The 19,037-nt window shown below is 46.0% G+C and overlaps 2 protein-coding genes across 2 annotated transcripts in view; one reads left to right on the top strand and one right to left on the bottom strand.

Moving 5' to 3' along the window:
- Positions 1-1,441: 1,441 nt before the first annotated feature.
- AKAP3 (A-kinase anchoring protein 3) lies at positions 1,442-13,308 on the top strand. Its single transcript, XM_048515903.1, has 5 exons — positions 1,442-1,672; positions 5,492-5,600; positions 7,281-7,373; positions 8,534-10,639; positions 13,027-13,308. The coding sequence occupies exons 3-5, from the start codon at positions 7,281-7,283 to the stop codon at positions 13,180-13,182; spliced, it is 2,355 nt and encodes a 784-aa protein (XP_048371860.1). The 5' UTR covers positions 1,442-1,672; positions 5,492-5,600; the 3' UTR covers positions 13,183-13,308.
- Positions 13,309-14,963: 1,655 nt separating this feature from the next.
- The window catches only part of DYRK4 (dual specificity tyrosine phosphorylation regulated kinase 4), a 38,550-nt gene continuing 34,476 nt past the window's right edge, over positions 14,964-19,037 (bottom strand). The window contains 2 exon segments of the mRNA XM_048515977.1: positions 14,964-15,663; positions 16,522-16,703. Of these exon segments, the coding sequence (XP_048371934.1) occupies positions 15,407-15,663; positions 16,522-16,703 (439 nt within the window). The 3' untranslated portion in view covers positions 14,964-15,406.

Genomic DNA, 19,037 nt, shown 5'->3' with positions numbered 1-19,037 from the left:
AAAAAAAACCCTCCCCAAAAAGGTGGCAGCCACTCTCCCCAAATGGAGGTTGCACAGAAACACCAAGCTGTGGGCAGGCAAAATGGTGATTCAGAGTGGCATATTGAATTGTCATCTGCTACATAGACTAATAAATGGAAATTTGTGAATAATAGAAATTCTGTCGTTTGTAATGCATCTCAGTTTCAGCAAAGCATTCAACAATGTGATATTTCTTTTTATCCGTGTGGATTTCATTTCTAATTACAAGTAACTAAAACTGGGTCGTGGGAGAAGGAATAAACTATCCATTGTAAGCTTTTTATTTGCTGTATGTGGAATATCTGAGACATGATCAAATCACTCCAAATTACAAATGGGGAGTAGCCCCTTGAGAGGGTAATATGATTTCAATCTCCTAATGTAATTGTAGATGTTCCAAGTGGACCTGAACAGTGTTGTGGATGCCCAAGCACAGTTTACTAGCCAAGACATTCAGGTCAATGGTGGATTTAGGAATAGGATTGCCAGCTCTGGATTGGAAACTTCCTAGAGATTTGGGGATAGAATCAGAGGAGGATGTGGTTTATGGAGGGAAAGAACATCATTGAGATATAATGCCTAGAGTCTACTCTTCAAAGTGGTCCTTTTCTCCAGTGCAATTAATCTCTGTAGTCTGGAGATCAGTTGTCATTCCAGGAGATCTTCAGGCCCCACCTGGAGATTGGCAAGTAGGGTTGCCAACTCCAGACTGCGAAATATCTAGAGATTTTGGAGTGGAGCCTAAGGAAGGTGGAGTTTGGAGAGGGGAGGGGCTTCAGTGCTGGGAGAAAATGCCATAAAGTCCACCTTCCAAAGCAGCCATTTTCTCCAGATGAACTGATGTCTGTTGTTTGTATATCAGTGTAATGCCAGGAGCAATCAAGCCACTACCTGGAGGTTGACAATCCTATTGGCAAGACCTACTTAGGACAAGTCCAGCCTAGCTGCCTGGAGGTGTCAAACAGACCGTAGAGAGTCTGGTAGCTGCTACACATCTAACAGGCCACAGTGAAGCCCTGGTGAGCTGTGTGATGATTTATGGTCCTCAAATTGAGCAGGTCTGATTTACAGAAGACTATTTGTAGAGATACCTGGGTGCCATCTTCTTCTCATGTACATCCTTCACGTCCTTGGATTTAGAAGGACATACCTTTACGTAAGGTAAACCCTCTTCATATAATATCCAAACATTAAAATAAATGTGCCTAAAAAGGATGTGTGGTCCCCTCTGCTCCACGTATGCGCAGTCACTGGAACATGCACAAACAGTATTCTCAACCTACTAGGTTATGATCAGGAACACATCTTACTCATGTTCTGGCTATTGCAACAGATAGAGCCAATACATGCTCAATCTCTTTACACACATTGATTTCACTGTGTGGTCATCTTCGAAAAGGGTTTTGGTTAAAAACAGATCTACGTCCATAATTGTATGTACTCCAAGTAGGAGGAAATATAGCTTCAAGCCACTGTTGTGTTGTGTTGCTCCAAGATCAATGCCCTGATTGTTTACTTAAGCAACTCCCAAATCCACAAGAATGATCACAGAAGCTTCTCATTTCAGATCAGCAGATTTCAGGCCAGGCCTGCAGCAAAGGCTTCCTCTTCGTGGTATTAGCCGTTGCTACGGAAACGCAATTGTCTCCAGGTATATTGTGACATCATTTTACATTCTGGCAGGTGGAGGATGAGAGGAGGCAGAGGTGTTGGGAGCCTTCAAAGAACACTGTGGCCATTTTTGCCCAAATATTCTGCTTTTCTGGAGGGGAAGGATCCTTATGGACCCTTGATTTGATGGTGTAGAGGTAGGCAATTCTATTTGAGCTGAAACATTTTACAGCAAACTTAAGACTGAGAGGGTCAGATCCGCCCTTAAGGATGAGGCCGCCTTTGAGAGAAACAGAGAGAAATTAAGAGTTCTTTTCTGTGTTTATATCCATCATAAGACTGTACCTTTGATCAGGTGGCTTGAATTCTCTCAAGCCTTTGATAAGAAAGGAAGAGAGGAAAAGATCATTTCCTTCCTCTTCAGGATCATTCCTGAGTTCTTCATGATAAAACGATGATCATGGTAGTGGTGGAAAATACAGTCAGGTTTCTGCTGTCTTATGGCAACCCCACAAGGTTTTCAGGGCAAGAGACATTCAGAAGTGCTTTGCCATTGGCTACCTCTTTATAGCAACCCTGAATTTCTTTAGTGGTCTCTCCCATCTAAGCACTAACCAGGGCCAACCCTGCTTAGCTTCGGAGATCTGATGAGCTCCGGCTAGCCTGGTTAGAGCAGAAATATGACACAAGACATTATCTTCACGTTCGTCAGGATTTCTTCACACTTGAGACTAGCTGTGATTATTTTGTTCCCTTACCAGTACCTTTTCCTCCAACCAGTTCATTCCTTTTGATGTGAAAATTAAGAGGACGGGTAGGTATAGTAGGAATGCATGCTAAATGCACAACGCTTCTTTCTGAAAATGTGGCTGGGTGAATGTTGAACTTGTGGTGATAAATGTGCTATAAATATTTTTTAAAAGAAAATTATCGCAGCAAATAGAGGGACCGGCAGAGCCCTGAAAGATACTGACATCTCTTTCGCATTCTCCTGAGGAAGAAATCATGGAACGTTTAAGTTTGGGGAATGATAGCATACTTTTAAATTATCAGAGCACACAGCATCCGTAGGGTAAGACCAGTTCAAGGTATTCTGTCATTCTGAGTGAGATGTCCCCTGTTGATGTTGCCCTGACATTGTGGTACTCCTGCCTCCTGAAGCCTGAAATGTCCACGTATGGATGAAATAATCTTGAAACAAGATGAAAACAAGTATGTGGGAAACGATGAGTTTGTCAAAGTTCCTCTGAGAGACAGGGTGCAGGCAGAATTGACAGAGTCAACAAGGCTGTTGGAGTGCTTTGCCTTGGGGAACTGACCTGTTCTACCAAGGAGCCATGTTCCCTTAACATGAGACACCTTCCCTGTCTGGGCCTGCGCTGTCTCCAGCAGAGTTCAAGCAAAGTCCTTCATCTGCTGGGCTTGGCTTAGATGTGACTAGCAGTGACACAGGTCCAGGAGGAAGTGCCGGATGTCTCCCAGGGAGCTGATGGCTGGGAAGGAGTCGAGCCCCTGCAGCTGCCATGATTCCTCCTCACTCTGCCATTCCATCCATCCATCCATCCATCCATCCATCCATCCATCCATCCATCCATCCATCCATCCATCCATCCATCCATCCATTCATTCATTCCATTTATACCCCACCATATCTCTACAACACAAAGCGGCTTACAGTAGGCAGTTGTTTGGCTGCTATACTGCCATTTGGCTGTAGACATGTGCTGATGTGAAATTCTAAGCTTGGCTCCACGTGACTGTTCACCTGGGTGAACAAGAGATAATATGTACCACCCAGGCTGAAACAACTGCTTCAAAAGCAAATACCTCCCATTGGAGTGAAGTCATTTTACTTGTAAGTAACAATAACGATAATGCACAAATGTACAATTAAATATACAAAACGAGCAATAAAGCAAGGCCAGTCAGAATCTAGACAAGTGCCGACCTCGTTAAGAAATTTCAAGGCTGCTAAGTAGAACTGAGATAAAGACTCTCAGTGTAATAACAATAGTAGTCAATCGGACTGCACTCTGCTAGTTTTTTCTGCTTCTCGCAAACGTTGAAGGAAGTTGTTTCAGCCTGGTTAGTACATATTGTCTCTTGTTCACCCTGTGGTTGTATACCTTTCCCTTTTGCTCATTATGGTGTTTCACATCCCAGACATTACCAGGACGCATTTCTGCAGAGTCACACACAGTCAACCTGTCACATTCCATTGTTTTCTGTTTCATTTTTCCATTCTAAATACAACACAATATCAATAGAGTATTATCTTAATTTTTTTTCCAGCCAATCCTAGTCCCATTGGTGATTCCTGCCTCAACATTTCTGCCACAGTCAAGATGCAGTGAATCCAGCCAACTTTTCTCTTGGTGAAAAGGGGAGAAAGGGAATCCTTCTGACCACCCAAAAGGGCTATTTTGGGTTCATGTGGCTTGCAGGGACAAAAGCAGTGGAATTTGGGCACAACTGAGCAAAAACGCTAGCTGGATCCAATCTGATGTTTAATTATTTGCATCTCAATTGTGCAGTATTTTAGGATTCTGTACATGCTCACTCTGTCCTGGGCCACACTCTCTGGAGGCCATGTTTTCTGCGAAATAAGAATGTTTAGTGAAATGCATATATTTATTTCTGAGGATCGGAAAACACAGCTGGATTTTTAACTAGATTCACAATAGCAGAGTTGTATTATAAAGATGGAAAATGTCTATCTTGCTAAACAGTGGAGAAATGTCAACTATGCACACTGATGGAGATCACTGCAACTCTCTACTACAGCAGTTATGTTGAAGGAACACTGTCCATAATTCGGCGGGGATTTTCCCTGCCTTGTCAGCTCCTTGTGGCCATGGATGAGAAATCTGTTTGAAGTTGTAAACTGTAACCACTAGGTGTGAAACCAAAAGTTATGTAATATCTCTGAGTAAGACCAACCAAAATAACACAGCAAGCTTTTAAGTTCTCCAGAACTCTTCAACAGGATGGATGCTAAAGAACAGAAGTGGAAGTTGAACTTAATACTTCTACGTCTGTATCCTGCAGAGGATGCTCCGCTGGCTTTAGAGGATACAAAATGTGGCTAGCTGGTATCAAGTTGTGCCCTTGGAGGGCTGGGAGAAGAACAAAACTCTGAAAGAGGAAAAAGGGGGGAAATGGAAGTCCTCTGTCCGGGCCATGCTTTTTTCTTGTCCCCCCCTCCCCCATTTCTGTTCTGATTACTTTTTTACTTCCTGTCTTCTGAAGAGTTTGGAAAAATATCAAAGCATGCACAATGGGCTGTTATTTTGGTTGCTCTTCTTAGAAAATATTGCAAGCCTTTTGTTTTTGGGTTCTGCTATGGACCAACCTGACTAGCTATTTTTCACTCTCTTAATTTTTTAAATGTCTTTATCAGAGGCAGGGGGAGGGGAATGGTGCCCAGGGCAAAACCTGCTCTGAGCCCCCTTCCCGTGCCCCCCTATGCCCCACCAGTTCAACAGTGGCAGAGTCAATATTGTGTAGTGTCAAACCAAGAACTGGAAAACTCAGGTTCAAATCTCTACTCGTGCGATGGAAGCTTATTGGGTGACCTTGGGCCTGTCACACATATTCTCAGCCTAATGTACCTCACAAGGTTGCTGAGGTAAAATGGAGAAGAGGAGAACAATGTAAACTGCTTGGGGTCCCCACTGAGGGTGAAAAGGGAAAAAATGAAAGTGGTGAAAATCATTTTGTTTCAGTGTGTTTGGCAAAGGATAATTTTCCAACTGTTTTGTGGCCCAAAGGACACCTGAGGGCAGGTGACAGTTGAAAGCAGAGCGGCAACTCGACAACGACCTCTCAACCAGTAGTACATTTTGCTCCTGTTTTGTAGATTCTGATTCTATATGGCAGCCTATGGAAGACATTACTGGAAGTTGTGAGCGTCAGTTACAGCTTTTCAGAGACGTCCCTTGGGCTTACCAAATGAGTGATAAAGAACAGTGAGTTTGGATTTTGTTTTTTTTGCGGGGGGGCTATTGAAATTAATTGCAAAAATTGCAAGGAGATCCTCCCGGTTAAAAAAAAGGACACTGTTTGCTGTGAATCATATCGTATCCCTCAGAAGCGAATCTGTTTTTGGACGTTTTTAGACATGGTGAATCTGGTTTTGGACGCTGCTTCTTCTTTCTCAGGGCAGCAGAAAAACACAAGCCACACTCGAAACCTTCTCTGTCAACTGGAACAGGCTGTGGGAAGGTGACTTTGCAATCCCCTATAATGCGTCAACAAGTCGCATGAGTGGAAGGCTCACGCACTTGTGCAGCTCATGCACTTGTGCAGCTTCCGTTTTTTTCCGTGGGGCTGAGGGCACAAGGAAACTTTCTGCAAGACTGAGCCTGGGAGAAGCAGATGTTTTGTTTGTGGTCTGAAAGAAAAATCCTATGTAAAGAAAAACGGAATTCTGTAGTCCAGCGTTTCCCAAACTTTTAATTCCATGGCCCGGTTATTTTAATACTTCTCCGTGACGCACTAAAATGTTCATGTCCTATTTATTAGTAAAATAAAACACATTTGAGTGTCACCCTGTGACGCACCTGCCCATGCTGGCTCGGTAGGAGTGAGCCCAGCCCCATGCTAGACTTTATCTGCAAGAGGTGGCATCAGGGAGGCTCCCCGGGGTGCTGCTTCTGCCCCCACCTCCCTCACGGTATCAGCGTCTGCCATGAGCTACGGCTCCATCCTTGATCTCTTTCTGGGTGGTCAGCTGGCCGGAGAGGAGCCCCGAAGCTCCTGTATCACCCCAGTTGGTCTGGCTCAAGCTGGGTGATACCCTCCAAGCAAGGGCAGGGGTGGGGTGGTCGGCCCCAGATATTAGATGACCCAGCATTTTGCTTTCGTGACCCGGTGCTGGGTCACGACCCACCATTTGGGAAACGCTGCTGCAGTCTGTTTAAATAATGGCAGGTTATATTTGCATAATTCCTGTTCCTTTTTGTATATTTCACCCTGTAATTTTTACAACCTTGCCTAATTTAGCATGCAGGCTTACTCGGAACCCTACTTGGGTTTATTCAGCTGCATATACACACAGGAGAATGTTCTTAGGATTTCAGTGTCCTAGCTCTGATCATCACAGGAAGTGGGGAGGACTCTGAAACTCTGCTGTCTTGTTCAGGACCCAGTGGTGTAGCGCCAATGGGCCTGGGGGGACGCAACGCACCCAGGCACGCACCTGTGCAGGGGCGTTGCGGGGGAGTGCGAGGGCATGGCAGGGGCGCGGGGCGCACACGTGCCCCGGGCGCAGTTCCTTCTCGCTCCGCCCTTGTTCAGGAACCTCCTGGATGGGCCCAGAAGACCTTCAGATTTCAGCAGGCCTTGCATGCAGACTTTCAGCCACCCCCCTGCATCCACAAAGGCTAGAAACGTGCATGCTTTTTTGGGGGAAAGAAGAAAACATAAACATTTAGCTTCTGTATCCAGTCCCCCATTTTGTGCTACCCTACCATTGCAGTAGATGCGCAACTCTGCTTGGGGTGATACTGATACTTGGCAAAGCTTGCAAAGCTTCATCTCTTCTGTTGTTGAGAACTATCCAGTGTGAAGAAGTATATTCAGAACAGCACCATTAAGGCAAAAAGGGCTGTCAGCCTCACTCTGGTTGTCATTTCTTCTCATCCTAGATGACCGATAACATTGACTGGTTACAGAGCCAAAGTGGACTGTGCAAAGTCGATCGTTATACTCCCACCGAAGAGGGGGAAAAGACCTGGACAGTAAGAAGTTCTGACCCGTTATTCCAGCTTGATTACTTCCATAAGACGTTTTGCTATTTCATTCTAGTTTTAATTGGAATTTTTAAAAGAATGATTGTAGGCCGCCTTGAAAGAGGAAAGATGGGGTATGAATGTTTATATTTATTCAAGTATTAGATACAGAAATAAAAGAAGCCCGTTTTAAACAAAAACAGAAAACAGCAGGCTGTTTGCACAGGCTCACATAAAGTGCCAGCTTCCCATCCTCAAAAATATTGTACAAATCGTCAGGTTGTTAACACAAACTGAATAGGGCAAATGGTAGCTCTGAGATCCACCTATGAACACTTCCATATTGGTATAATGGAATGCGGGGAGGGGAGGTTGAAGTTCTTCCTCTGAATATACCATTACCTTGATCCTAATCATGCACTGCATACTCAAGCAGTGAGGAGATCCGACAGCTCGCATGTCTAACACATGGTAGAGCAGGCCCGTAGTTCAGTGCATAGAGTGGGCTGGGTTCAAGCTCTAGCTAAAATAATCTCAGCAGGGCTAGAGGAAGCTCCCACCCGAGAGCTGTAATGATCTCCTCTGGCAGGATTAGGCAAGTGTTGGGCCCAAACTACATGATACGCCAGACAAGTGTGGAGTCACAAGGAGCACGACTGAATTCAGTCAGATGTCCATGGAGGGAACTCGCTTTAAAAGGCATTTGTTCATTCAGCACTGCAAGGGCGGAGAAGGTGCATCCAGTTTCCCTCCCACTCCACTTTCACTAGTGGAAAGAATGGGGTGGCTGTTTGTTTTCTCTGGTTCCACATCCCCTTGAAGTAAGAGGGGGGGCTGGAAGCTCCTTCTGTCCCCTTGCAGCACTCCCTTGCAGCTTGTTCATCACTGGATTCAAGTCACGACCCTTAGCCTACAAGCTGAAATGGTACAATTCAGCAAGTATTGCATCACATCATTCCCCTAGCATGCTCAGGTATGCAGCTTATGACGACACCAGCAAGTCTGCCTAGAGCAGGCAATGCTCATTAGAATGGTGTCTAGACTCTTCACTGAATCTCTTTCGCAGCTTTGAAAGAGGACAGGTTTTGTTTTGTTGGGGTGGGATGGGATGGGGGTTAACCAAATTCAATTACACCCCTGTGAGCACTGCAATTTCTTCCCATCTTTAGACTGACTCCGCCAAACTTTTCCAGCAAACTGCCTCCGACCCACTCAAAGTCTTGAGCTGGCTCCGGAAAGATCTGGAAAAGTGTGCAGTCGGGCTCCAGAATGTGCTGAATTCCAGTAACAACGCAGGGGGCGCCAGTTCAAAAGACCCGTCGGCAAGTGCGAGGCAAGCCATGCCGCAGCGCAAGTCGCGTTCCCCTGGCGGCTACAGCATGTGCGATGAGGAGTTTAGCATGAACGTCAGCTCCAACCGGGGGTCTCCCAACTTCCACATGGCGATGAAGGCTTCTTGCCAAAAGGAGTCAAGGGACGAGGAAAGTGACAGGTCTCCTTCGCCAAACAGGAATCCTGACCCCGACGAAGTCTCTTATTATTGCAATAGGCTTTCCAACCTTGCCATAGCAATGGCGCGCAAGGAAATGAACGAGAATGCAGATGGAAACACATGTATCCACAAGACCATTTTTACGGCAGCCGGGGACCACGGCCACAGGTCTGTCGGGGTGGGTGCAGAGGAGAAGCACAAACCATCCAAGATGGGAGAATGCAAATATGAAGGGAGCCCCACAACGAAGCACAGGACCATGTATTACAAAGAGGAGAATACGGAAATACCTAATAGAAGTGAACCATGCAGAGAAGGGACTAGAGGTGGCCACCATCGGAAACGCATGGGCCATGACGAGTATACCAACTCCCTGAGCAAAGGCATACTGGTTTATGCCAACAACGTTGTTTCAGATATGATGGTTTCCGTCATGAAGACGATGAAAGTTAAAGTGAACGATTCCAACATTGCGTGTGCAGTCCTGAAAAAGGTACTACTGAAGCATTCAAAGGAGGTGGTCTCTGACCTGATAGACTCCTGCATGAAAAACTTGCACGATGTCACAGGGACCCTCATGACCGACTCCGACTTCGTTTCGGCGGTGAAACGGAGCCTCTTCACCCAAGGAAGCCAGAAGGTGTCTGAGATTGTCCAAGCTATGCTGAATCGTTTGCATAGCGCCTTGATTGTGCAAAAGCACGCGGCCGACAAGCCCAGGTCCCAAAGCATGGCCTTTGCGAGTGTCAAGACGGGGGGAGGGGCTCAGGGGAAGTCTCAGAACATGAGGTTTTCTGCTGCGAAAACAGAAATGCGTAAAGAAAAAGAAACAACTTGTGCCGAAACGGTTGGAGACAACATCCTGAAGGAGGGCCTCACCTTCTGGCAGAAAAAGAATGACCCCGGAGGATCTAATTTGCAGTCATCCAAGGCCATCCAAGGTGGCGCCCTCTGGAATCCAGACAGCCAGGACTCCACCACAGATTCTTGGGCAAGAGACTTGATTGTGACAGCGCTGCTTCTGATACAATATCATCTAGTACAGCAGGAGAATGCCATGAAGGAAGGAGAAGGTGGCCGGTCCAGCAGGGCAGGTGGGACATTTGGCTTTCTGTCCCATGAGAAAGGTGGTGGTGGCTCCCCCCCAATTTCAGGGAGATTGGGTGACCAAACCAAGCAAAGTGACGACGAACAGTCAGAGGTGAATGCCGAAAATGACATGTCTAGTGTGATAGTGACTGTTATCCAGAAGCTTATCAATGAGACGGTTAACAAATTAGGAGGAAACACAGGGGGTATGATGGCCGAAGAAGTGAGCAGGAACCCCTGCAAATATGATGGACCCGGGCCATCTGGCCTCTCGGAAACAGACCATTCGTACGATGGAGCCATCTCCGGACTTACCAAAATGATTCTGGATCAATTTGACATTGACAGGCAGGAAGGAGGCAGTGGCCCCTTCATTGAGCACCTGGTCGATACAGTTACAAAGCTGTGTCTCATGATAGCCAAATACAGCAATCCTGAGGCAGGTATTGGAGACATAGGAGATGAAGAAGATGCCAGTGGCACAATGTATTTCAAGGGCTCGGAGACAGGGGAAAGCCGTGTCGGGTCCGGCGAAGACTCTGTATCTGGTCGCAAAGTGGTTGTGACCAACCAGAACGCTCCAGAGAACGTGCACCACAAACAGCTCCAAGCCATCCTTCAGTGGGTGGCGGCCTCACAGTTAAACGTGCCTGTGTTGTACTTCATGGATGATGATGAAGACACCCTGAATAAGGTAAGCAATGAAAAATGGGTTGCAAGAGGCAGAGGCATACGAGGGGTGGGGGGATGGCACCAAGAGACAGCTCCTTTCCCGGGCACCCCCCTGCACCCCTGGGGGTGGGGCTTAGGAGGCATGGCCACCACCACCCCAAGCCCCATGGTTTTAAAAGCACGTAGCTGGAGGCCATGCTTCTTCTCTCCCCAGGCTCTGGGGAGAGAAGCTAGGCTACAGGGAGCCCAGGAGAGAGGGTGTGGTCTTTGGGCTCACTCCATGCCCATGTCCACAACAACATGGGTGGAGTGGAGGAAGCCTGAAGTAGAGGGAGCCTGAGTGGAAGGAGCCTGGTCATGTGGGGGGCACAAAATTGGCTCCCCACATGACCAGATGCCTTCTGGGAAGACTATGAGGCAACAGGAAGTCCTGCTGCCTTGTCGTTTTCCTGGAAGGTATCTAGTCACGTGTGGAGCCAATTTTGTGCCCCCCACATGACCAGATTAGTTGCGCCCAGGGACATGGTTTACCCCGTATCCCTAGGTAGATACGCCTCTGGCAGAAGGGTAGCAGAATGCAATAGTATTTCAATCAGTAGGGCTCCCCACTGAGCTTTGCAGATAGCAAGTGGTGCCATTATAAAGCAGGGCTTGTTATTGGCTGCCCTAATTGAAATGGTTTTCCACTTGGAGGATCAGCAGGACCAGTAAATGCTTCAGCTATCCTCAGTCAGTGTGTGGTTCCATTCCCCCTTCAGGCTTTCCTTTTTCCTAGAAGGTTTGAGGAGGAAGATGTTCCATTTGGATGAACCTACTGAGGCATCCATTTTGGGCTGGTAGTCACCATGCCTTCTCAAAATCCCAAGCACCCTGCAAGAAGCATCCCCAATTCTGACCTTTTCTATTTCTGTGATATAACAGAGTAGGTAATAGTTTGGTAAACTTCCACAGCTTTTTTTAAAAAAAATTCTATGCAGTCTTTCTGGAGAATCTGTTGAAGGTAGCTTACAAAATGAAACACGATAAAATGTTAATTAAAACCCCAGCAGGAACATAAAACAGGACAAAACACTGATTAATTTAAAATGAGTCTCATATAAACAGTTCATAGGCTAAAGCCTGACTATGAAAATGATGCTAAAAGATAACCCTTTCATTAAAAGTGGGTTTGAAGAGGGAAGGCGGAGAGGGCCAACACCAGGCCTGATGTCCTTTGTAAGCTGAGACCATTGTTGGGGCGGGGGGAACTGCTGCCAACCCACAACAAACTGCCCATATCATAGCCTGATATTCAGAAAAGCTCCCAATGGCCATTCCTCTCCCATTGGGCAGTGGCAAACATTGGGTCCCTCCAAGCCTCATCCCCTCCATGACATTACGCTTCTCCTCTTCCCCAAGAAGATCAGGGAAATATTGGTTGCTGCTTCTTGAAGCTGCCAGTTACCCACTTGATTATCCCCCAAGTTGTGGCTCTTCTTGGGTGCACTTCAGTGACCTTTTACCACCACTTGCCCACCTGTTGGTTTACCTGATGGGGCAGGCAACTGCAGCTACTGGAAGCAATGATGCCGGCTGCCTCTTTGTGCTTTTTGGTTTTTTTCACTAGTCACAGCTCCTAGCTGGGCCACTGCTTGCATACAGAGAAGTTAGCCAGGCACCTGCCTAGGTTGCCAACTTTGGGTTAGGAAATAACTGAAAATTTAGAGGATGGAGCCTGAGAGGGTGGGGTTTGGAGAGGGACTTCATCAATGGCATACAATGCTGTAGAGTCCACCTCCAAAGCAGCCATTTTCTCCAGGGAAACTGATCTTTGTTGCCTGGAGACTGGTTGCAATTCAGGACGATCTCCAGGCCTCACTGGGCAGCTGACAGCCTCATGTGACCAGCAACCATATGGACAGGCAGCCAATGGAATCTAAACCACCCTGGCTAGGTGAAACGGCAGAGAAAAGGGAGGCATACCTAGCAGGCAAGTATTTCACAGAGGTGCTCCAACGCTAAGAATTTTCTGATTTTATTTACTTCAAGTGATATTCCCCTGAAACATGAGGCTTTGTGTGGAATGCGGTTCGCATTTTGTGGAACAAAAGGTTATTCCTTCTTTTAGTTTCAGCTGTCAAGAGACTGAAACCTGGCGACTCTAGAATAAGGGTGCCCAACTCTGGTGCTTCAGATGTTCGTGGACTGCATTTCCTATCAGCCCCTGCTGGCATGGCCAATTAGCCCTGCCAGCAGGGGCTGATGGGAAATGTAGTCCATGAACATCTGAAGTGCCAGAGTTGGGCACCTTTAGTACTAGATGCGTGTTTGAAAGAGGTTGAGGAATTGGAGAGGCTTGGCAGGGGGCCCCAAATAGCTCTTGCCACGCCAGCTGCTATCCTCCTGGCTTTCTCTTTTCTTTTGCAATAGCTTCAACAGCTCTCCTCCTTGGCGGTGGAAAGGGGCTACAGCGTTGGGGAAGTCATGCAAGCCGTGTTGAAATACGAGAAGGAACGACAGCTGGGGGAGGCCCTGGGCAACTTTATGCGGTTGCCAGTATTAGACTGGCTGCTCGAGAACCTGTGAGTGCCACGGCCCCTCCTCTCCAACGGCAAAGGCTTCTCCGCCGCCGCCCACAGCCGCGTCTGTTGCAAGTACCACGGCACTCATTTGTCAGAGATGATATTGTGAGTTTTAGTGACCCCACCCCTGCTGAGCAGTCATATGAATAAAAGAAGGAAATACTTAAAACGTTGGTTGAGCAGTCATTTGTAGGCCTTTCCGGTCTCTCATTGAACACGTTGCACCATTGCAGATGTTTTCAATGCTGTGGTACCTTTGACAGCTATCAAGGGAAGTAATAGTACCACTCTATTCTGCATTGGTCAGCCCTCACCTGGAATACTGCGTCCAGTTCTAGGCAACACAATTCAAGAAGGATATTGACAAGCTGGAACAGGTCCAGAGAAGAGTAACCAAAATGGTGAAAGGTCTGGATTCCACGCCCTATGATTCCATGCCAATTGGCCATGCTGGCAGGGGCTGATGGGAATTGTAGTCCATGAACATCTGGAGATCCGCAAGTTGCAGATCCCTGCCCTAAGAGGAGCAGCTTAGGGAGCTAGGTATGTTTAGTACTAGAGAAGAGAAGGCCGACGGGTGGCATGATAACCATGTTTAAATATTTGAAGGGATGTCGTGCTGAAGATGGAGCAAGCTTGTTTTCTGCTGCTCCAGAGTTAGGACAAGGAGTAATGGTTTCAAGGTGCAGGAAAAGAGATCCCACCTAAATGTTAGGAAGAACTTCCTGATGATAAAGGCTGTTCAACAATGGAATACACTGCCTTGGAGGGTGGTGAAGTCTCCTTCTTTGGAGGTTTGTCACCCAGGAGTGAATCTTAGCCATGAAGCTCATTAGGTGGACTTGTGTAGGTTGTTCATACAACAGATTGTTAAAAAGGCAGATTTTGAGAGCTCCATGCATGCCATCCTGAACTCCTTGGAAAAAAAGCAAGAAAAGCATTTGGTATGGAACGGCTTGCCTATTAACTAGGGCCCCTTCCGCACATGCAAAATAATGCGTTTTCAAACCACTTTCACAACTGTTTGCAAGTGGATTTTGCTATTCCGCACAGCTTCAAAGAGCACTGAAAGCAGTTTGAAAGTGCATTATTCTGCGTGTGCGGAATGAGCCTAGGTTTCTTTACAATGCAGCTCTAAGTCAATTCCCAGGTGTGAGAAACTAGAACCTTCCCTCTATGCTATTTTCCCAACTCAAAATGCCCACAGTCGGCACTATTTGCCCCATCAAAGCCTGTAAGGCTATCAGTAGGACAACAAGCATCCTCAGGCCCCTTTCAGGCTGGAAACATTATGTGAATGGAAAGGTCTAAGCATCTCTTCTTGCTCACTGTGCACCTCTGATGCAATCAGCTTTCCTTGCCCCTAGGAATTGTTCCCAGCTTTGGAGGCAGAGGACTTGAATCAGCATTTTGATCTATAAAAGGACTCAGACCTCATACATACTGAATTATTTCTGACCAGGAAGAGGCCGCATGTCTAAAATCCTTGAAGTTTGGTCTCCCGTTTCCTCCCGTGAAGTGTCAATAGGGCACCTTGGAGATGTGGCCAGATTCTTGAGGCTGTTCCTAGCCCCGTTCTTGGCAAAATTATTGGTTCAAATTAGAGCCGTTTCACGTGTGGCATGTGGAACTTGACACTCTCCTGCTATTTCTCTGAATGACGGATTGTTATTAACGCAGCACGGTAGAAGCATTTAGTTTTTACACTTGCATTAACGGAAACACAAGCAGCTTTAAGGCACATGTCTGAATTCTTAAAGAAATCATGAGATTTGGAAGACATAATGACTGTGGATTTGCTTTTAATATTCTGAGATTTTAGGAGTCCTGAAATCATGAGTGCCGGATTTTTTTTAAAAAAAAATTTAAACTGATTGAAACATCCCAGAAGCCGCAAGAAGTGTTTTAAAGGCTCAGCATCAGTCATCTTTTGCCAGTCCTCGTTTTGCAGAGCACACATAGTAGTTCTCTTCTCCCCTGTTCCAGCCAAACCTTTCTGCCAGGTCAGGTAGCAGAAGGGTCTCCCATCCAAATGGCAGAAAATACACATTTCCGTTTCATTCAATCTTATTCCACAACCTTGTTAAAATGGCAAGAAGGGCGCACAGACCATATGCAGAGTGCTATACATTCAATTTCTGTTCTTGAACACAGTACAGCAAAATATTTACCTTAAAAAACACACAAACACACACCATGTACCACAAAGATATGGAAAGAGGGCCAAGTTACTGCTTGTACCGAATGGGTGGAAAGATGCTTGTATTTTTGTGTGCGACCTTCTCAGTCCTGTGGTCTCTTTTTACAGCTTTGTCCATGGGGGTCTCTCTCTCTTTCACGGAAGTGTCCTGTTGGTTTGCATCCTGGCTTTCATCTCTGTTTGTTTCTTGGGGCAGAACCAGGGTAGACATTTTTTGGTTAGCAACAGGCAACTTCTCAGGGGGTTCGCATTTAATTTCTCCAGGGGGCGGGTGCCAGATTTCGTCTGCAGAAAGAATAACAAACAGTTAATCTCAGAAGGGCGCCTCAGTCTGGCCGTGCTGGCAGGGGCTGATGGGAATTGTAGTCCATGAACATCTGGAGTGCCATAGGTTTGCCACCACGACTCTAGACTCTCTCCAATAGAGGAACAGGTTGCCATCTTAACATTTTCATATTCAAAAAATCTGATACATTTTATTTCTTTAGGACACACTACTAGGCCACAGATGGCAAGTTCACACAGCAATGGCTGCATGCCTGCCCAGTTTGGGCATGAGGAACAGGTAGACAGGCAGGCGGCTTTCCAGAGCAGTGTCCAAGAAGAATGGGAAATGTGTTTATTGATGAACCTACCCACCTATTCTATCAAGCCACTGCAAATTCTATCCAGCAAATTATCTCACATTTTCAAGTACATCTTCGGTTTCCATCAGGACTGGAAACTTGCTTCTTTTGATAAAGGGAAACAGATTCTTTGCCACTTGAATTATGCTACCAGTAGAACATTGCATGGTTGCCGGGGGCCAATTATCCACCAGCGCTGGGACGTTTGGTGGGACCAGAAGCGTGGTGGGGCAAAAAATCTTGTTCCCGACATGCTTCCTCTTCGAGGCACAGTGAGAGAGGAAGCGCATTAGGGCAGGATTTCTTGTCCCGACACACTGCCTCTTGCCCCCCATGTACTTCTCGCTTTCCCTATGGAAAGCGAGAGCATTTCTGGCACAACGTTTTGCACCAGAGCAGGGCGGGAACAGCTGGTAGTGGGTAATTGGCCATGGCTTATGTACCTTACAAACAGACCTGTTTAAAGAAAGCTGTGTGAAAATAAGGCAAACAAGACAGATGCATTGAATCACAGTACCTCCTCTTTCCGGCTGTGGGATTTTATGAAAGATCTCCTTTTTCTTCTCAGGGGTGACGAAGGATCCCTCGCTGGACTTTGGAACCATCTTGGGTTTTTGTTTTGTTTTATGTACCAATGGGTCCTGCATCCAGGCATGGTGCATCGCTTGTTCCGGAGTCATCCGCGAGGCAGGCTTCCATCTTCACATAAAACAGAAAGGACATGGTGATGAAATTCTTGACTATGACTGATGAACAAGAAAAGAACTAAGAGCTAGTTTGCACACACTCCATAATGAAATGTGGGAGGAATTTCTTCACGTCCCCCTCACCAATATAGATTACCACATGTAATCAGCACCAAATGAGCCATTTGTTTGTACACGCATACAAAAAGGGACAGCGTGCACACAAGTTGATCATATATCACTTCCTTTGCATGATGGGTGAAGTGTGGAAGCCCAGACACTGGGAGTGGGGGGTGTTAAGAACTGTAAGCTATTGAGGACTCTTCAACTTCTGGAGAAATGGCACTTGAGCTGGTTTGAGCTCCTAAGAGATCCTTGCCACACATTGCAGAAAGGGGTGTTCTCACGGACTTGAGGAACAAACACAGCTTAGCTCTTTTCTCCCCAGAATTTGGACACCTGGAGAACTTCAGTTCAACAGGTGGACTAGCTGGGTTTTGTCAATAGATGCACCAGTTCTGGAAACACCTAGGATCAGTAAATGTGTGCTAACCTTTAGGCTCCTAGACCCCCCTCCCCCTTCTTTCCCGTTTTTTCTTTCATTTCTCTTTTAGTATTCTTCTAAAACACATAGGGATGTTTTCATAAGCACTCTATTGATTTTTCCTGCTATTTCTGTTTTGATGACTTCTGTGAAACATTTAGCTTTAGCTCAGGTAATGTCGGTATTAGATGACAACACAACTGAGAATTCATTTTAGTTTTCAGATTTGCAAAACAAGTTCTATTCTCTCAACTACATTTTCAGCTCAGCTTTGGAAGAGAGATAATTTTGAACAGATGGACTGATGTCCTGTAAAATCTCTGAATAAAATCTTACCTAATAGTTGACAGTTTTAATACATGAAATTTCTATGTGAAATTTTTTTTTCTAAGCTCAGAAACGCTCACCTCATACCATCAGCAGTGAAGAATTAGGAAGCTTTGATATGGCCATGTGTGTTTCATGTAATTGGGCCTATGATAGCCACAACCCAAACCAACCCTTAAATCTCTCAGATGTGAGTTATATGAGAAGAAGAAGAGGGGAGGAGGAATTTGGATTTATACCCCACATTTCTCTCCTTAAAGGAGTCTTCAAGTGGTTTACAAATTCCTTCCGTTCCCCCCCACACACACACACACACACAACAGACACCTCATGAGGTAGGTGGAGCTGAGAGAGTTCTTGAGAAAGCTGTGACTAGTCCAAGGTCACTCAGCAAGCTTCCTGTGTAGGAGCAGGGAATCAAACCCAGTTCTCCATATTAGAGTCCACCACTACATCAAGCTGGCTCTAAGGGAGAACATCTAACCCAGGGGTAGGGAACCTGCAGCTCGAGAGCCGCATGCGGCTCTTCTGCCCTTGCACTGTGGCTCCACGAGCCGAGCTGCTGGCCTCATCCTTGCCCGCCCTGCAGGCAGCAGGGCGGGCGCACCAACTGCCCACAGCTGGCTGGGCCGTGCCGCGGGCTTCCCCTCTCGCCTGCCCCATTGGAGCGGGGCGGGCGCTTTCCTGGCAGCCGGCAAAGCCGAGCCGCTGGCCCCATCCTTGCCCACCCTGCAGGCAGCAGGGTGGACATATCCATGCGCTTCTCAGAATGAGCGGAGTAAAAGGTAAAAAAACCCAATATATACAGTGTTATCTTTATTTTAAATGTCAATATTTATTTGCGGCTCCAAGTCTTTTCTTTCCCCATGGAAAACGGGTCCAAATGGCTCTTTGAGTGTTAAAGCTTCCCTACCCCTGATCTAACCTTTCTAAAAAGTGGTTTGGCGAAAATTTCAGAAATTGTATCTTATCTTTAGATAGGATATGGGATAAGTAATGATATGTATATATTTCTGTTTCTGATTTCATTTATATTTTATATTTATATAATATTTCATTTATATTTTATATCGTAGCGATTCTTTCATATTTACTCATTTCAAGAATGATTAGATTGGTTTTAAATAAAAGATAAACATGAGAGATCTTTGGCTGGGATACAAGATTTTCACTTGATACCTGGAAATATTCTGACTTCTCTCGAGTCATAGGACTGTAATCTGAGAGACCGGTTATTGAAGAGAGTAGCCACCTCAATGTAGTCCTGTGATTTAAAGGTTAGTGTGTTGTTTTGGAACAGGCAAAGAAGCCTTTTGCTTCCATGTGTATGTTTGAAAAAGAATTCTTCTCTTACAGGACTGTAATACCGTTATAGGAGATTAGTCTACAAAATATGTATTGGTACAGTTAATTTCTATTCAGCAAATTATCCAGGAAATAATTGTTAATTTCCACATTGACAGATACATCAGGACA

Source organism: Sphaerodactylus townsendi, linkage group LG14 (genome assembly GCF_021028975.2).
Source record: "Sphaerodactylus townsendi isolate TG3544 linkage group LG14, MPM_Stown_v2.3, whole genome shotgun sequence".
Lineage (NCBI taxonomy): Eukaryota > Metazoa > Chordata > Lepidosauria > Squamata > Sphaerodactylidae > Sphaerodactylus > Sphaerodactylus townsendi.
Note: the sequence above shows the minus strand (reverse complement) of the source record. Positions and strands in the feature narration are given on the sequence as shown.